The 20,985-nt window shown below is 37.0% G+C and overlaps 1 protein-coding gene across 1 annotated transcript in view; it reads right to left on the reverse strand.

Moving 5' to 3' along the window:
- SPAG16 (sperm associated antigen 16) overlaps positions 1-20,985 on the reverse strand; it is a 403,525-nt gene that overhangs the window by 104,186 nt on the left and 278,354 nt on the right. The window contains exon 12 of the mRNA XM_016196754.2: positions 16,475-16,660. Coding sequence (XP_016052240.2) covers positions 16,475-16,660 — 186 coding nt within the window. The remainder of the gene's footprint in view (positions 1-16,474; positions 16,661-20,985) is intronic.

A 20,985-nucleotide genomic window follows, 5' to 3' on the forward strand; every position in this document is an offset into this window, starting at 1 on the left:
CAAACAGATCTGATGACTGTCATATTTGAGTTCCACATAAAGAAGGTGCTGAGGGGAGACTGTGGCAGACAGAATACTGTCTGAAATAACAACAACACCAACAACAACAAAAGGTGTTAGGATCTAGTACATTTTTATGTTCTTGCAGTGGAGAGCAAGAGAGAACAGCTACCTTAGGCATGTGGGATGACATAACAGGTTCTAATGTAAAGAATCACAAGCATGATGGGGACGACTTGGATTTACAGGCAGAGAAGCTGGACCTGGACCGAGCTAAGCTGCTCAAAGCTGAAGCGGCTAAGAGCCCCCGCTGGTGAACCTGCAGCTCCCGAGCTCCGGGGCCCGCAGGCGGTGAGCAGCTTGGAGCCCCGGGAGCAAAGGATGTCACTGCTCGCATATGACGTCCCCTCCCCTCCCTCCTCTCCCCTTAGTGAGCGCGGGGCAGGGGTGGCCACAGAGGGTCACGCACCGCATCAGTCAAGACAAGGTGCCAAGACGGAGAAGCAAAGGTGCTCAGAGACGGCAAAACCGATCGAGCGAGCAGCCAAGAAGCACTTAGCGAAATTCATTCAAACATGGCCCAGGGTCTACGAAAGGCATTATTATTTTTTAATAGCTTTTTTTCTAATTATTAACTAAATAAATGTATATTGTAGAAGACTTGGAAATATGTAAAGATGTGTCAAAGAAAAGAAAATCACCTGTAATCACATAGCTCAGAAAAAATGATTTGTAACATTTTGGTATATTTAAGAAAATTATTACTTTCTCTTACTTTCAGCTATGTTTATATTACTATTTTTTGAAAGGATCATACAGTATATAATGTTGTGTTTCTGTTTTTATACCTAGTCTAATATTGGGGCACTTTCCTTGCTGTAAAATAAAGTTTGGTTATACAGGGGTTGGCAAAAGTAGGTTTCCAGTTAATCATATGGAAAATAACACAATAATAAATAAATAATAATACAGGAAAATTCTGTGTTTTGTGTACTCACAACTGGAAACCTACTTTTGCTCACCTCTGTATCTATCACAAAGTGATACATATTTTATTTTAAAATTTTAACTCTTTAATTCATTGACATTTTTGGTTTACACAGGAAAATTAGGATTTAAACTTAAGGGTTTTTTCCAAACATTCACTCACCGTCTAAGGTCCTATTTTAATAACAGCTTTAGATACATTTTTATGTGCTCAACACACTGTATATTTAATATGTAATAGGTCAAGTTCCACTCTATTGCTTTCCATTATGGAATTCTTTTTTTCATTTTTCTTTCTTTAAAAAAGAATTAAAATTTTTTAATTTATTGATTTGAGAGAGAAAAGAAGGGAGGGAGCGAAGCCCCCGCCTGCTGCTCCACTGCCCGGTGCACTCAGGCTGACACTCGCACGTGCCCTGAGGCAGGATCAAGCCCACAACCGTGGCTCTCCCACCAGCCGGGCACCTGGCCAGGCCGGTGTCATTTTCCTCATGGCCCATTTTGTTGGACAATTTTTAAATAATTTTTTTTTATTTTACCCAATTACAAAAAGAGTTCACGGGGTCCAAGCTTCAAGGAAGAGGGGTGAGGGTAGATCCACCTTATTTCATGGGATGTACACGTAAAGTTTCAGCCTTCCTGCATGCAGCATGTGCCAGATACTGCCGAGATCATCATTTCATGGTCCTGCCCACATTCTCTGATGAAAGGTCTCCTTTACTCCTACTAATACGATCATGCGTGTTTTCTTTAGTACTTGGTTTGATTGCATCTCAAATATTTTCAGTTATACAAATGAAGTGTCCTTTGCACGGCTATTTGAAGGCTTAAAGTTGAAGTGTTGCTCAGAATTATGAAGTGAGTTATCGCTGCATGAATTTTGGTATATCCATGGTTCCATTTTTACTCCTCAATGTTTACTGTCTCTTATTTCTTTCAACTTTAATTTATATTCTTCTGTCTTAATTTTCTTTACCCGTGTACACTGGGGTTTAAATATTTTCTGCAAAAAAGTAAGACTATAAATAAACCAAGTTAAGAGTAGATATTCAGCCTGGGTCAAGCACACCGTGGCTTCTTGTTTCTATTTTCTGTGTTTTGTGTACTTACATCTTTTGCTTGTTTATAATTACTTACATTTGAAACTGGAGAAATCGTGGCTATGTTGCTACCTTGATTCTGAGCATTTGTCCACCTTAAAGGAACACGTTACTATTGTGACCATCAATTCATGCACACTCTATGTTTCCACTAATTAGAACAGTTTCTAAATTCAATTTATTATAATTGACATTTCTATTTGAATGTCTATTTTGTGTCATCATAGGGGCCAGATTTTAAATACTACAGGTTTTTGTAAATATAAAGGACAGTAGATTTTATATTTTCTGAAATGTTCAACTTTCTTACTTATTGAGAGTTTACAGGTCATCCCCAAATTATGAATTCTTGAATTTCGAACAGCAGAATTTGAGCTCTATTACCTTGTATGTTTGAATATGGGCACTGTAATTTAAAAATATTAGTTATCAAACTAAAAGTGTTTCTGAGATTAATTAAATCTTAACCAACTTATGCCAAACGTATTATAAAGAAACTATGTCAAAGGGGACATGAGAAACACCTTATTTCTAAAGCAAAAGAGAGGCATCTTAAAGATATTTTTTAAATGCCTTAAGAAGACACAAAGGCGATTTAGAAGCCACTGACATTATTGGAATGCTCTGAAGACCTTTTGAACAGGAAAGGCCATTTTTAAAGGGCTATGTGACCTGAGTTTATATTAAACTAAAATGATGAAGGGGGAAGGCTTACAAACGAGTGTGTTCGTGCACATGGAGCCACCCTCTTTTGTCCACGTACATATTAGGACAAAACAAGAAACTGTGACCATAAGAGAAAAAGTCACCGACAGTGTGAGTTCTTTTCAAAATCTCATTTTTTACCTTAATTCTTAGAAGAGGAAAGGGAAATAAAGATCATTTGCTAAGATTGTCACAGGCCAAGGGAACTGGAATCCAAATGAGAAGCACCGATGCGTGAAGCAGCCATTGCAGGAACCTTTGCTCTGATATAATATGATCAGCTTATTTAATTCTGGGCTAGAATATATTAGGGGTTGATAACAGTGTTAAGATTCAGGCGAATCTTCCTCCCGAGGTAGGAACTCATGAATAAGGAATACGTGTCAGTTCATGTCACCTAACTACAGACATACGCACTGAAAGAAGCTTCAGTTACTTCTGATCCAACATTATATATTTTGTGCCACCTGAATAAAGGCTACATTTTGTTCACACATGTAAGGCTTGTACTCCATGAAGTAGAGTTATACAGCAAAGATTTTCTAAAGAGGCGGAAAGAAAGAAAGAAATCATCACAGTTAACATGAATATTAATCTTAGAAAATAACCTGTACACAGTTTTTGTGTGTCTTTAATTTTGTCAGGCTCACACCTGCTTTTATACACCTGATTATGTAATCAAAGTAATGGGCATGCCCGGCTGGCGTGTTCTAGTGGTTGAGCGTCGACCTATGAACCAGGAGGTCAGGGTTCGATTCCTGGTCGGGGCACAGGCCTGGGTTGTGGGGTCGATCCCCAGTCGGGGGCGTGCAGGAGGCAGCCGATCACTGACTCTCTCTCATCATTGATGTTTCTCACTCTCCCTCTCCCTTCCTTTCTCTGAAATCAATAGAAACATCAAAAAAAAAAAATAATAATGGGCACATGCAGACATGGTAAACAATATTTAGAGTTAAATACTCAGTGAGAATATTCTTTCAATCCTAAAGTTAAAACTTATTTGCTTTAAGAAGAAAGACTGAGTACCAAAGACTTCATAGTGCAAACAAATATATATTTAAAACTAAGAAATGCTGATCATTTTGGCAAAATGCTTTTAATTCATTAGGGAATTCAGTCATCTAGTGTTGGATGAGTAAAAATTAAAAAGAAGTGTTATAGTTGTGTGGTGATCCAGCTCCCAGGAAATAATATATAGATATGAAAAAAAAGAAGTATATATATGTACTATTTTCATCTATTTTGTTTCCTCTCATCACCTTATCTTGTAATGTTAGTAAACCACCTGAGGAAAATTTCAATCGCTTCTCAGATTTCTTTAGTTCACATGTAGTGTGGCTATGTGAAGATAAAGCCAAACACACCCTGTTGCAAAAGGCAATGGATGAAAAGTTCTATGGAATCATTTATTCAAGCTCAGACACTGCAGGAATCTATCTTTCTAAAGAGAGAGGAGTTGTGGGGGAGCAATTTAACTATTTGCCACCTATGCAACAACTTGAACAGAAATACATATGAGAGAATATAAAAATAAGTTTACTTTGAAAAAGGGTAAAGATTTAAGAACAAATCCTAACTGAAAGTGTGAGACGCAACCTGAGATAACACGACATTAGTGAACTATTAGGGCTGCATAGGGTATTTTAAAAGGTAAACAAAAACAGGAGCTTGCCGTGTGGCAGAAGGACAAGAAGACAAAGAGAACTAGAGCAGAAACATGAATGCTTTATGACACAGAACAAATTATTCACAAATCCTGGGCTGGGTTACCCGGCAAAAGATGAAAGCCTGTGCCTAAGGCCCCAGCAAAGCAGCTGTACCAAACTGGGAGGGGGAAAATGGGAAAGAGAGAAAAAGAGAGAATTTTAAAAACAACTAAATATCCCAAAGTATCAGTAAACAGAATAGCATCTAAGGTAGGACTCAAGGGAAAAACAAAATTTTGATGGGCTTTCATACACTCAATATTTTATTGTTTGTTTTAACTTTTTAGGTTTTAATTATATGTGTGGGGGGTGCTTTTTTGTGTGTGCTTAAGGCCTTAAAAACTCACAAGCTGACCCTAACCAGGAAAAGGAAATAGGAAAGACAGAAACTGAGGTTAGGCCAGTAGGCTTCTTAGAACAGCATAGCCTTCAACTCAAATTTGGGGGGAAATAGGTGGATTATTGGAGAACAGCCCAGAGAGAATTTAATTCTGAGCAGTAGCATGAAAAAAAAAACACAGGGGAAAGTAGAGGTAAGTAAGATACCAGTGAGGGTCAGAATGAAAAATATAATTAGATAAGAATTATGACAATTTACTGGCCAAGAAAAAACAGGCAGAAGTTATTTTAGATAACAATAAAGGGAGGGGGTTTGGCAAGACAAAGGAATTGGAACAGCCACTGTATGCATTAGACTTCAATGCTTGTCATCAGCCAGACATTCCATGTCCCCAGTCTCTTCAATATACTCTGTTTTCTTGCTTAAACTAGCTATCCCATGCGGAAATTCAGTCCCTTTTCCCATGGAGCCTGCAACTTCCTCCACTTAATTTTTCCCCGAATATTTACAACTCACAGTGAATACTAAGCATGTAGGCCCTGTCCTTGAGGTGCATATATAAAATTTATTTTCAAGTTTTGTGCACATCTATGATATATTAATTCATACAAGTACAATGGAAAAGTTAAATTTGTATGGGGTTACTGACACAAATTCTACAGTGGAAAGGCCAGGAGAGGTGAGTGAGAGAACAATTCAGGTTGGTGGATATGTGGACAATATCTAGAATATGGTGACTGGTTTCACTGTGGTGATCCAAATAAACACAGCCGCTGTTAGTCTTATGGTATTAATACCAATGGCCTCTTAAGCGATGATAAACAATCAGACCTGATTTGGGGATAGGGTTCGTAGGTAGAATACGAACATAGATAATAAGAGCCATGATATTTATATAACTAAGAGTTAATTTATTGTTGGATCTATCACTGAAAGCCTCAAGTCTAAGACGTCACAGCCTGCTTAGAAATGAGTAGGAGGGAATGAGAGCAGGGAGCAGAGATGACCGCATAGATAATTAACACATATTTATTAGTTAATGTTATTTGTGTAAGAGATTTATAGTTCATAATGAATATTAAGCATGTAGCCAGTACCTTTGGGTACAGAGATATAATTTATTATTACAGTTTTGCATATAGCTATAATATATTAATTCATGTATGTAAAATAGTAAAGTTATATTTATTCTGGAGATGCTGACATTAATATTTTCGAAAAAGTGCTTTTATAAATTTGTCAAAAATCTGGGCAAAGATATTCAAGAAAAAATGTCAAGTACTCACTTTTTTTTGCAGTAGTTATGGCTTTCATATATAAAGATATGTTTTGTGTTTCTAGGCTAAAACACTTCACCTTTTAAAACGTACACTTACATAATCACCATGAATTTCTAACAGCAACTTTAAATTTTAAATTTATGGTTAAGGAATTTTAGTTGGACATGTATTCAGACAATAATACATAAAATAACTATAATTAACTCATTCTACATCTTCAAGAATAATTTTTAAATGTCTGCATTACTTAGTTTAAGTAAGAAAAAAACAGTTTTTTAGATCCCTCTGAATCTGCCTGTACACTTAGGAAGCACATAATTTAGGTACGCATTTTACTAGTCAGTAGTAGAAAATTTAAATATAAGCACAGTGGGATACAACACATCTTAGTATAATTACTTCTAATTGTAACTATTGAATAACATTTCAGATTGCTTTTTGCCAATTCTAAATTTCATCGAATTCTTCCTTACTCAAACAACAACAAAACCCTGACACAATAACCCCAAACCAAACTGAAACAGAAGCATCACAGGCAAGTTCACTCTTCATGTGAAAACTGCACTGAAATACCTTAACTAGGTGGTCTGGGTACCTAATAAAATTTTTATTTCATTTAATTGAAAAGGGGTAGGTTATCAGCAGTTGACTAGGTATGCAGTTGGTAAATACTGAGGTCATGAATAATCAATTTCTAAGTAAAAGGGAATTTTTAGTAAATCTGCGGTCAAATCTAGTAAATATTTCAAGAAATTACAGGCCAAATAAAAAGGTGAAATCCTTCTAAAGGTATAGCTTCCTGCAGGACATTCTACGTTGTAAGGACTGACCCATGGATCAATCACTCCATGTTCCTTGACTGAAGTCAGTCTCTCATTTTCTACCCAGGGCATGTTAACAGGTTCTGCCCTTATTGATACATGTTAGGATTTTGCACAAACTCATATCAGAGAGTATGAAGTAATATTTAAAATTTCTATGAAAATTTTATTCCCTAGTGGTTTATCGAACAGAACAAATTTACCTTTATTATCTAAGTAGGAAGTGCTTTGTATCTAACAACATGATTTCATATGAAAGTAGTTTAATTCCACCTAAAACTTTATTGCTTGCTATTTTTATATCAACTAGTTTATATCTTTTATTTTGATTTGATGCACTTGGACATTCAATTTATTTAAATAACGAATCCAATCTCAGAGTTGTCTTTATATGAAAACATTTCACTAATTCCAGAACAATGTTTCAGGGCCATGATAACACTTAGTTTTTACTGTTTCAAATAAATGATTTAAAACAAGTTGGGTTTTGGAGTCATAGATAAAGCATAATTAATAAATAAAATACCATTTGATTAGATGATATTTATCATACTGAGATAGTCAAATATTTATGTAACTCTAAAATTAGAGGTGAATATTTAATCTCACTGCATTAATACTAATACATATATACTTCACCATTTTAATATGTACACACATGTACACAAATATATGATTAAACCTTAAATATAAAAATATATTATACATTTTAGTTTTTTACCTCATCTGTACTATACCTATATTTCATTTTAACATATATTAATGAAGAAACAGGATAAACCCTTTTAGTTATTAGCAGTAAGGTAGACTAAGACATTGACCAGATTCTTATGGTGGGGTGGAAAAGGGTGTTGCAACTTTTATATGTTAAAGTGCTTGTTTAATTGGTGGTAATAGAGTAATAATATAACATGTCACAAAATGCCTATATTAAGTCTTATTGGAATATCTATAGCTCCATCAATACCCATCAAAATTATTTCTAATATACAGGTTAGCTGTTTTGTGACATAACTGTACTTTATTTAATGCAAGTTAGATACAAATTATATAACTCATTTATATGAAATAGAATGTGCAGGACTGAATTTTAAAATCTTAATGATATGTAATTCTTTTATTGATCAATCCATGCATACTGAGAATATTCAGGGCAAATTATCACAGTGGACACTGTTGTTCAAAGCATTTTTCATCCATATGCACAAAGCCATATTGGTTTATAGCTTCCCAATTTTTTAAATTGATTTCCTTAGATTTGCTAGATTGATATTCATATCATCAGGTAATGTTGAGAATTTTCTTTACTCTTTTAAAAAATATTTTAATTGATTTTTATAGAGAGAGGAAGGGGGAGAGAGAGAGAGAGAGATCCATGTGAGAGCAAAACATCGATCGGCTGCCTCCTGCACGCCCCCTCCCAGGGATGGAGCCCGCGGCCCGGGCCTGTGCCCGACGGAGTGAAACTGGCACCTTTTGGGGCATGAGACGACGCCCAGCCGACTGAGTCACACCAGCCGGGGCAGGAGCTTCCCGATTTTGTGATCCCAGTAAGACTTGCTAGATGAAATCTAAACTTTGATTTAACATACAGCTTTCTCCCTAATGTAGGTATTTCTCGGATAGTGCTTATGAATTACACACCGCTTGGGAGGAAAGATGGCAGGAAACAAGTATATGCCGTTTTCTTTGTGCTCATTTTTGTGCTTATCCATAGAGCTACTTTCAATAATACGCAGACATAACTTACAGTCTATACTTCAAGGGGGAGCTATTAACTTCGATAGAAATGAAGACCCAAGGAGATGGAAGAATTGATTTACTCTTCTTAGAACAGGATAAATTGATCATAAGAGGTCAATCTCGGTATTACCATTTCTTTTAATGTAACATAATTATGTTTCAAGAACTGCTTCAGCGGGCATTACAGATACCTCAGGTGTCTTTGCAAGTGTAAGAGGGCAAACTGGGGGGGTCTTTACCAGACAGGTATTAATGTACCAATAATCTATGCCCTTGGGTCTTCATGCTTCTTACATTATGTTTTAAAACCATTAATATTGTGCAATATGTTCTTCATCTCTAAAGTATCCAACTTTGCAAATGAATCATAAAGGACATGAAATGAATTATTAATGAAATGCTTCCTATTATAAATACTAAACTCCATTTTTATAACTTATCTGGTGCTTTCTTATTATTACTAATTTTATAATAAAGAAAGAAATCTCTTCCATTTTTAGAGTCCAGCTTGGTGCATTATTTACCCAAAAGAGATTTATACTACATATTATTAGGAGACGATAACTCAGCGTTAGGGAATCTTAATATTTCACACTTCTTTTTTCTAAATTTTAGCTGTTCCCATTATCTATAGCTTTCTGTTTGCTTCATCTCAGCTCAGGGCTTATGACTGGGAAATACATTTTAAATTACAAAGAAAGCAATGCTGACGGGCAGGAAGGGACATTCAAGTAATTTTCAATGGAAAATTATGCGTTAGATGAACAACGTGAAGGCATTCCCCCTTCTACAGCTGTTTCTGGAATTCCTGCTGATGAGCCCGGTGGGAAAAGCCTTCTGTAAAGTTTACATTAGTGTCCTAGTATAAAGAGAATAAACCTTTTGCTTTTCAGGTGTCTCAAAACGTAACCGGTGATTTGTTTTCTCATTTTCTCATAACTCACAATATGTCACCAATTCCTATGGGCTTTATCTTCCAAATCTATCCAGAATAAAACAAATTCTTATTACCTTTACTGCTCCCATTGTGCCTCAAGCTCTCGCGGACTTTTTGCCTGGACTGTTGAGATAGCTCCCCGGCTTGTCTTCCTGCCTTTACCCTTGGCCCCTTCCCTTTCCCGCCACAGTCTAACCTCGACAGTGACCAGAGTCTGTCTGCTAAGATGTAAAACACTGCGTTGCTTTGCTGTTCAAAGCTCTCCGGTGCTTTCCCGCCTCGCTGAGAGTTAGGGTCAAAGTCGTCCGCGTGTGGTATGAGGCCGTGCTGCACGGGGGCACCCGCGTAACCAGCGGCTCGCCTCCACCGTGAACTCCCCCGGCCGTTCTACTCAGCCGCGCCGGCCTCCTCGCTGTTTCTAGGCCGCGTGGACCCTGCTGCCACCATAGGAAGCTGCCCACCCAGGGGGCTGGGAACGTTCCCCTTGTGGATGCCACCTTGGCTTGTTGTGGCCCCTGCTGCAGGTTAGGCACAGGTCAGCTTTACACTGAGAATTTCCCTGACCATCCTGTTTAAAATCGTACTTCCTTCCAGTGCTCACCATTCCTTTCCGCCTTCCACATTTTTTTTCTCTACATTACGCATCATTCCTAAATACTGTACATATAATTATTATTTTTTTTTCATGTGGCTTGTTTTCTGATTCCCAACAGAATGCTGTCTACACGAGGGCAGGAGTTGTTGTGGGTTTTTGTTGTTGTTGTTGTTTAATGCTATAGCTTAGTGACTAAAACAGTGCACATAACAGAGTAAGTGCTAAATGTGTATATATTGGGTCTATAAATAAAATTAAATTTAAAAAACTTGTTAGGGCAACCACATGGAAGGCACTATTTGTATTCCAACAGCTTGACTGCAATCAGAAAAGCTGATTCTCATCAGTAAATATAGTCAATGCTACTATAAAATTGAGATCCTCGGTGCTTTTTATTGTTTAAATGACATAATTATTATTGAATCAGATTTCCACTAATGGAGAAGTAATATATTATAGTTGCATATGTTCTTATAATTTACAGCTACTCTAATAGGCATCCACTTGAACATAAGCCAGTTATTCAACTTACAGGCATTATTACTGGCAAGTACGGATCCACAGCTCCAACAGGACTGTGAGCAAACATCAAGGCAAATGAGAAGGGGAAGGGAAAAAATTACCGGGGTTGTATAGCCATCTGTTATCAGCACAGAATGTTTGTCACTGCCCTATCCAAATAACTTTGAGAATATCGCGGGGCTTGTCTTTCTTGCCTTATTAATGTGTTTTGAGGGGAAAACATCACCTAAAAACTATTTACCAGGTGCCTATATTGGACTTGGCAGCTCAAGTGCTATAACAAGGAGACTAGAACTACAATGTCTTAAATAAAATAAGATTTACTTTCTTAGTGCTAAAGAATCTGGAGAACGTTGAAGGATAGCTGGAGGTGAGGGGTGGGGAGCAGGAGTGGCTTTACTTCAAGCAGGTTGACGACCGCCCTGTCATTTTCCATAAGGGGCTGCTAAGATTACCCTGGTCATTGCCATTGATATTCCATCAGACCACGAGGGGAAAGAATGTAGAAATGGTGAAGGAAGGAGACTTGGCTTGGGGTGGTGAACACACAATACAGTGTACAGGTGCTATATTATAGAACTGTACGCCTGAAACCTATATAATTTTATTAATCAATGACCCCAATAAATTCCATTAAAAATAAAACTTAAAAAAAGAATGTAGAAATGGCATCTATCACCTCAACTAATATTCTATTGTAGAGAACGTAGTGACATAACCACACACCGAAGGGAAGATGAAAACATAGCATTTAGATGGACAGTGAGGTGCCCAACTACCATGAAGAAGAAGAGAGTGGATTCTGGCAAACAGCTAACAAAATCTGCCACAGTTCGGCCTTTTGCCCACCAAATCTCTGTGCCATCCCTCCTTTCACTTTCAGAGTAGTCACTGATCTACCCATCCCCAACGAGGAGACCACACAAAGTCCCATCGTTTGCTGCGTGGATTTCACAGCCCGTGGTCTCTGCATGGGGCACAATCCGCTCCACCGGGCTCAGAGGTGTCACTCGTGTTCTGGTGACCAACAAAGTGAAAGCCAAGCTTTCTGCCTCCTCCACCACCACAAGCACAATGGGAAACAGTGCAGCAAAGACAGAGCGACTTTAGCACAAACTCCAAAAAAGAAAGGAGAAAGATGGGAAACACACGAGAGTCACCAGTCCAAACAGCGACAGAATCCTGGGCCGGCATCATGAGGAACTTGGCCGTTGCACTGAAAAAACCCTTTGATTGGATCACGCCTCTCCCTAAGGGGAGACCCTCTGTCCATTGTTCTCCGTGGCCTCTAGATTTATTCCACGGCCAAGGCTTTTCTTGTCCATTACCTCTCTGGCCACATCTGATGTGGGTGCTGTGGCCTGTGCCTTCATTGCAGATTGTAAAACACTCCAAGGCCACCCCCTTTGGATGCAAGTTAAGGACCCTGAGGACAGTTTTACAGTTTGAAGAGTCATGAGGATATTAAGGATAGGTTCATGGTTTCATTGTCAATATAATTCTCTCAAAAACTTGGTAGGTTTCTGATATATTTGCTTACAGTCAATGCAGAGCAGCAGTGATCACAAATTACCATTCGAAACAAAGTTTTTAAAACTGCTTCCGTTTTCTCTCTCAACTTAATCTTGAGTTCATCTGAAACCATACATTTGGATATGAGGGCAACAGATTTATCTCCCACTGTTGGAGGTGCAGAAGCTGTTGGATTTTACAAAACTCTCTTTTTCCTTCCATCCTTGCTACAACCAACTCAGTTCTTCCCTGTGTAGTATCTTGTTAAAGGCAGTGGGGGCAGCTACACTCAGTAACTTTGGCTCCAATGTCTTCCTCTCAAGCTACAAAGCAGGCACATGGTCTGCCTTCCAAATATCAGAGTGACGGTGTATATAGCTACTCAGCTAAATATCCAGCTACCTTGGAAGAAAAGCTGCCACAAGTCAACCAGAACACCCTACCTGATATTATAAATTTCAGATGCAATGCATATTCTCTGACTGCTTCAAAACTGCTACATTTTAAAACTACCTGTAATCTGATTGAAGGAAGTAATGGAATCTGAGAATTTTCTAATGTCTGTAATATATCCAGATACTGGTAATTCATTTCATGAATACTTATTGATAATCTTATGATTTAAAGAAACACAAATTATTTTTATAGCCAACTGAGATATCTTCTGATTCTCCTATCTTATTTTCATCACTTCATAGATTCATGTAGAATAAGACAATAATTAAATTATAGTTTGAGTACAGGATAACATTTTCTTCTATGTGTGTTGATTTTTTGGTTGTTTATCATTCATGCAAACAAACTGCCATTTGCCAAGCACTCTCTGCTTAGGATACAATAGTGTGGGTGTAAGTGTGGGTGTGTTTTAAGACTGATTTTTAAGGAATATATTTGAAAATTAAGCTAGAAATCAATTATTACAAATTGAAACACGTATATATTTCCACTTTATATAAATGATCATTCAGAAGATTATTGAAGTACTACTGTTAATTATTCATGGAAGCCTTACAGCGTGTGATGCATCCAGACTAAAAGTGCCACAGATATTGCTCTTATTAGCATTTAGCAAAAGTGGATCTTGAACTGGATTTTTTACATTAATTATAATTAACAGCTATCTAATTTTCTGGTGTGGAGCTAATTGGATGGTCCTGGTAGATGATGTCCTATTCAGGAACAGTTGAAGAGCTAGAGCCAGGGGCTCTAGGGAAGGGCAGAGCGTAAAAGAGAAAAATATGTTCTAATTCTTCTTACTTTGGTGAACAGAACAGTCTATCAATATCATTTTTCTTATTAAGAACTATGTGGCATCAAGATAAGAGTATATGACCCAGCACAGAACAGCTTCTACTACTAAAGTCTTATCAAAGCAAATAACCTCTCCTTTTAAGTCACTAAGCTGGTTCCAATAATCCAGGAAATTTTTGAATCAGACACTAGTTTTAGACATATCTACACAGCATTGACTCATGAGTAACAATAAATTACAGTTCAGTGCTTTGATTTAAACTCTGAAAGATGTATCAATAATCAATTTCTCCATTATCTGTCAAAATTTGTCTACTTCAAAATTAGTATAAGTTTTTGGTCTTTAATGATGAAAGTGAGCTCTTGACAGTCATGGGAATTTTGAAATGTAAAGCATTTTGGGCATCAATCAGTAGAAATTTTCATCTGTTATATCTATATCTACTGGGGATCAGCTGGAAGACAGCATTTGGATCAGGGTCATAAAGACAATGTGTCAAGTCAAAGTGTTTGATATCATTCTAAGAAGGGCAGAGTCTTTTGGGAATTCATTTGAAACCATAGCTTGGTTTAAACACTATGATTGAATAAGGCATTCGAAGATATGTTATATTTGAGAATGAGCCACAATCTTCTATTAGGCTCCTCATTTAAGCCAAAGGTGATAAAAATTAAAATTAGATACTAGTATTAAATTTTCAGTTATGTAAGATGATTAAGTCCTAGAGATATATGCTGTACAACATAGCACCTATAGTTAACAATACTGTATTTTATATTTAAAAATTTGCTAAGAGGTTAGATAAAGAGGGCAGGGAAAATTTTCAGAGGTGATAGATATATTTATGGCATAGACTGGTGATGATTTCATGAGTGCAGACTTTCCTCCAAACTCATCAAGTTGTCTACATTAAATATTTACAGCTTTTTGTATGTCAATCATATCTCAATAAAGTATTTTTTTTAATTCCATTAATCTATTGTAAGAAATATTTATGAAATATGGTCACATAATTAGAAACATAAAGCTAAGAATTATGTGTGATTGGTTATCCCAGATAACCAAATGGTACCCATTTGAAAATTAAAACATCTCAAATTGTCACTATTTTAAGTCTAAAATGAATTATTCACAGCCATGTTTCCTCACACAGCATATTCCAACATTATTTACCTGAGTCTCTGTGGTGGATGATGCTCTTCACCCATTAATTACTGCCCTGTATCTGTCATAGTCTAGTTAGGACACAGAATTTGCACCCGTCGTTTTAATAGTAAGGATTTAATACATGCTTTTAAACTATATAAAGTTGTTAACTAGGTAACTAAAAAGAGAAAAAGAAAACATTAAGGTATTATGGGGAAAGCAACTGCAGAAAGGAGCTACTATCTGTAGGAACGAGTGAACAAAGGGAATAGGGTAAATTATTGAAACTTAGAGCGTTGGGAAGGGGGGCCTACAGAGCTGAAACTCAGCCCTCTGGGGGCGGGGGGGGGGGCACTTTTCTGCTGATATTGGTGTCCTGCAACTCAGAGGAGGGGTCATGCAGAGCTGGAAACTCGGGCCTCTGAAAAGAGGGCACCTACTTGCCGAGGCTAATGTCTTTGATGATGCGCCTGTTTGTGCAAGTGTTGGAGAAACTGCCAACTGGATTCGGCTGCTGTGATGAGAACGGCCTGCTGCTGCTGGGGTGAAGTATTGCTAGACCGATGCTCACTGGAACTGGAAGTCCAGGAGAAGTCCACAGAAAGGAGACAGGAAGGAGCAAGCCCCCTCTTCCTCCGCCAGCCCTGCAGTCTTCTACAAGTGACCCCTATTGCTAAAGCCTAACAGCACGTCAGCTGGCAAAGCAAAAACATGGTTTGCAAATTTCCAATTCCCAGCATCACCAGAACAGATATACAAGGGTGATTTTGGTCTTGAGAAAAAAATAGCATAATACCTGGCACACAGCATTAGGAGACAATCAAATTACTCAAAGGACAGAGCACACACTTTCAATGAATCCTCCCAGAAAATCTGCTGACATTTTCCAAGCACCTTACTTACCCCACTTCTAAATATATTACCCATGAGTCAAGGAAGAATGGAGAAAGTCTTTTCAAGGTTTACACATGGCCTCAAAGCAGCAGTGTCCACCTTTAAAATGAGTCCATTTTCCTCGTACAAAATAAATTAAATGGCTCAGTGACAACTGTTTACCTAAATTTTTAGGAATCCTTATGACTTATATATTTAGAATCTGGGCGCTGTTCAATAATTAAGGTGATCGGAAGTCTGACGGATGATTTATAATACCTTAGCCAGCTGGAGCAATCATGATATTTGAGAGTAGCGCTTTATATCTTATTTGTATACGTAACAGAAAGTAGTAATCCAAACATATATGAATCACATGTATTTTGACACTACACGTAACAAGTTTGTTTTTCTCGAATTAAAAGCAAAATGAAAAAACTTCTACATTCATATGATATTATATAGAACTTTACATATGATAAATTGCATTAATTCTTATAATTTTGAATTGCCAAGAAGCATTTAATTTGGAAACATATTTTATTAAAATTAAGCATAAAGCAAGTAATTATTTCTGCCATAGTTATGTCTATTAAATTGTTAGTTTGATAATACAGAGATAATAACCCTGTGAAAGAAAGAATTAACAACCTAACTCTTTAAAACAAGTATTTGTTTCTATGTTGCTTAAAACAAACAGCCTTCCAATGAAGCAATTCTAATCTTATTACATAGGCTTGATCCCGACACCTACACTCCAAAAGGACTAATTATATCAACAAAGACTAATGGAGTTAGAAATGGATTTCACAGAGATTTTAAGTAGTTTCCTACAATTTTATCAGCTAACAGTTTTTTAGAAAATGCTTCTCAGTGGTAGCATTGAGGGGGAAAAAACATTACCGATGCATGTTTATCAACATAGAGGATTAATAATGTTTAAAGTACTTCTTACCTGTTGATATCCCAGACTTTGCTGGTTGTATCCAAAGAAGAAGATGCCACAAAATCACCACAGGAATGCCATGTGCAGGACCACACTGCATGTCTGTGTCCTTCAAAGGTCAAGATGCAGTCGCCTTTACACAGGTCCCATAATTTAACTGTAGTGTCACCACTTGATGTAGCCAACATGTTGCCTCTATGTGCAAAAACATAAAAAAGTAACTTGCTAAAAACTCAATTTACAATTAATTTTTTATAGATGTTGGTATTCTGTGAGTACCTTGTGTGTGTATACATATTTTAATTTTACTTATAATGGCATATCTAAATGCCTAAATCTTATTATCTTAAGTCTACACAATTAGATGCTTCCTTATATTGTTTAGTAATTCAAGTTGATAAAATGGCACACTTTCTAGATTAATTCTATATTCTTCTAGATTCATTCATTAAATCAGTATTTTTTTAGTATGAGTTAGGTTCAGGGAGATGTGTTAGGCTCTGTGGATGATGTAGCCTCACAATGATGAAAGTTTAGACACAGGTGAAGACAATTTCAAAAACATAATACAAACCAGTAGATCAGCATTGCTCGTGTTTGTATTAATTAAATTCTCCAGGAGTACAGTCTGGATGATGAAGAAAGAAGTGGCTCAGGAATGAGGGGGTGTTTGAGCGACATCTTGAGAGATGAAAGATTTGAAGTGTTGGGTGGTTGAGGATGAGTCATTGGATTTTCCATTTAGATCATTAGTAGATGTTAAAAAAAAAAAAAAAAAAGCTGTAACTTTCAAGTGGTGGGCACACAAGCTAGTTTCAATAACATAAGCAGAACCATCCAGGGGTTGGTTGGTTTGTTTTCGGTAAAATATCAACTACAAGATTTCTGTTCCATCATCATCTTTGCAGTGTCCTGCATTGGATTATCTTGCTACGTGTTCTCTTAGCAACATCACTCACTGAATATAATAGAATGCTTATTGGGCCTCCTTCCTTGTGTTTTTGATGGAGAACTGTGTCTCCTCTCCCTGTTTCTACAGTATCAAGCGTTATGATAAATAAATGTTTGCAGAGTAAATATTTGAATGAATAAATGAATGAAGTTAAGCTATAAAATGGCAATATCAAGACAAGTGTTTTGCTTGCTTGCTTTTTTGGGGGGGTAATGAGGAGGGTGCTTATTTTTGTGCTGAAAGATTTAAATGTTTATGTACAGAAGAAAAACAACAACTGTGGAGGGAGAGCTTAATAAAGCTGTTGCAGGAAGAGGTGAATTACAGAGCAAAGTTCTCATTAAAGTTATAAAAGGTTATCTATTTTATTTTTCAAATTAGCAAAGTTAAAAAAATTGCCGTATTACAGGTAGTCCTTTACTCATAGATAGAAATTAAAAACTGTCCTTTGCTTTGTAGCTGTTTTTTATTTTACATACAGGGTAGAAAAAAAGTAGGTCTACAGTTGTTTGTATGGAAAATAATACAATAGTTAATAAGTAATAATACAAGAATAAACTTTAGCATACTGACAACTGTAAACCTACTTTTGCCATACACTGTCTACTTTTATGGTTTTTCATTTTTTATTTTTTTATTGACTTTATTGGGGTGACATTGGTTAATAAAATCACATAAGCCTCAATATTTTTCTGCTAAACATGGGTCTCTAAATTTAGAAAAAATGTACTATAAAACAATACAATGGAAGATCAATAAAGACCAAAGTGGTTCGTTGAAGAAACTTATAAAATAAATAAATCTCTGTAAGGCTGGAAAAAAAGTCCCTCAAAATTACAATCTATTAAGCCAGATACTAAAGAGATTTTACAAAAGTATACTGTCATTATCTTTAATTGTTTTGTATCTTATGAACAATCTACAAATAAATCAAGTCAAATCTGTTTGGGTCAAGCAATTTATACTTTGCAAACAGTAAACAATATGTATCAATTATATTTAGAAATACTTCATATATCCTGTAATTGCTTTATTTCATAGTTTGCATGTTCTTTATGCAAATTATTGACATTTTCAGACTTTAGCACAGAAATGCAGAAGTGTTAAGAGTTTGTTACCGCTGAAAATGACCAGTTTTCAGAATTAAATACAATATAGGTTCCAGATTGACTCTAATTACCTGTTTTTAAAGAAATGTGCTAAAGTGTTTCAGGAGAGAGCAGTGGAGTAGAAAGACTCAGGCCTCTTGTGCCACAAAACAGGGAGTGGGTAGTGTAGAAGCGAGGAGGCCTCTCTGCCTCCTCGCCCTTCTGCCAGACAACCCAGGTGACGAGCCGGCCAGACCACTCAGCACTCACATTTAACGTCTCTGAAATTCACTGTCTTGATTTGAGATAAAGGATAAGCTCTGCTCAATATAACTTAAAGCGCTGTGTTGAGGATCACGTAAGAGACTTCTTACAACAGCACATGTAAGTTCTAGGTACTACTCAGATTTAAAATTATTTTTTTAAAAATTATCTTGTGATCTCTGGCCCAGTTTTAATATGGAGTTGATGATATCCATGTTTTCATGAAGAGTGGAACAGAATCATTACTCCCATTAGACTGTAGTCTCACCTACCCCTGCCTGACTACTCAACAGGACTGTCACAGTGTTCTCACTGAATTTTATCAGTAGCCTCCTAACTGCTTCTGCCCTAATCCTTCTACAATCTTTTCTTCACTGCAGAAGCTTAAAGGGTTCATGCTGCTCCTCTGCTCAAAACCCGCCAATGGTTCATCTCCCCGAGTAAAAACTAAAATCCTAATGACAATATAAGGTCCTACATGGCCTTCCTCCCACCTATCTCGCTAGCGCTCTGATCTTTTCTTCCATTCCTCCTGCCCCGCCCCGCCTCTACTCCGGCTACACAGAGCCTCTGTGTTGCTGTTCTTTCTTCCAGGAATGTTCTTTACCAGAAAAGTAATGACTGGTTCTCTCCCCTTCTTTGGGACTTTACAGAAAGACACATCAGGTAGACCTCCCGCAAATGCAATTTCTATTCTAGGCTTGTACTGAGTTATTGAACCTAATTATTTTGGGATCTATGCTTTGTTTAATCACAGTTATTCCCAGATTTTGGTAAATGATTCTCAAGTGGAAGTCTCAGTATAACACTTGTCTTTTTCACTTAGCTAAAGAATATTTCCAAGTCTAAATTGCGAAGTGTGGGACGTGCGTTCCTTTCAGAAGAAAGCTGCCCCCCAGCTGTGATGCTGCTGCTTCTCTACCTTCTTCCAACCTCTGATCCGACTCGGTGAAAACCTGGAATTTAGAATTTTCCAATGTACACTACTCTGACTTTCAGGAGTACGTGGTAACCAAAATACACAGGCGTGATGCAAAGTTCAAGTCTTAGGAGGATTGATCTGACAAAATATTCAAGGTCAATAAAGGCAGGATACATATTTCATCTCCTGTAGCCAATGATTAAACATAGAATGAATTACTTTCTTAGCGGCTGCTTCTCTGACACTAAGACTTGTTGCACAAAGCTGCAGTAAGACAGAAGTGCAGTGAAGGGGACTGCTTTTCACAGACTTGAGAAAGTTCCAAGTGATCCTGGAACAATATTTTCCAAATAACTATTCTACACTCTGTCTGGAAAGTGCAATTAGAAAAATTTTCCCTGTATGTTTAGGAAGGAGCATTCAATCTTAGGCTCAGATTTTTTTTTTTTTTCCTATATTCCACATTTGCTAAAGCAACACTGTCTGAAAGCCTTATAATGGACTTAGCAGAATATTTATGTGGTTCCAGAACAAGCAGTGTTTCTGTTCCTGGTATTTTATAAGAAGTTTTTATAATTGGCAGTATTATAATGACAACTGGGATACATTTGAAACTAGCTTGGTAAAAGTAAATTGATGTATCACAGAATTCTAGAATCTCTAGGCTGGAAGAGCACTTGAATTCATCTAATCTAATCATACATCCCTCATTTTGATTCTTTATACTGATACACTGTCATTTCATTGCCCATTTCTCTACTCAGAACTTCTAATAACAAAACCCAGTTCATTTGGTTCTGAGTCGCTCTGTTAGAAAGTCTTCCTTTTGTTGAGGTTATTTTCTTCTTTATAAAACTTCCCCTAATCCTTGGCATCATTCAGAGTTCAAATTATCCCTCTTTTGTTCAGAAGCCTTTAGAGTAGAGGAGGAAAGCCATCATGTCCTAGAAATGACAATCTATTCATGTCCTTTATCACTCCTTTATGCTGCTTCCACTTTAGAGGTTCACAGGACCTAAGCATCTGCACATCCGCTCTACTGTGACTCATAGCTGGTCCATTTCTGTTGAACAGGGCACGTATTTCCATTACTATATTCCAATCTTGTAGCCTATCTCTTTAAACCTTGGTAATAAACATAAGATCATATGTACTCCCACGTATTAAAATATGAGACTCACTTTGCTTAGTTTCCACTCCCTGAGGCATTACCCTCTCTTATTCTTTCACTAATCGCCTCTTGTGTTTCATTTTCAAATTGTTATTTTCCTTCCCACAGCAGACCTGTTATTTC

Source organism: Miniopterus natalensis, chromosome 8, assembly GCF_054644295.1.
Source record: "Miniopterus natalensis isolate mMinNat1 chromosome 8, mMinNat1.hap1, whole genome shotgun sequence".
In the NCBI taxonomy this organism is placed as follows: domain Eukaryota; kingdom Metazoa; phylum Chordata; class Mammalia; order Chiroptera; family Miniopteridae; genus Miniopterus; species Miniopterus natalensis.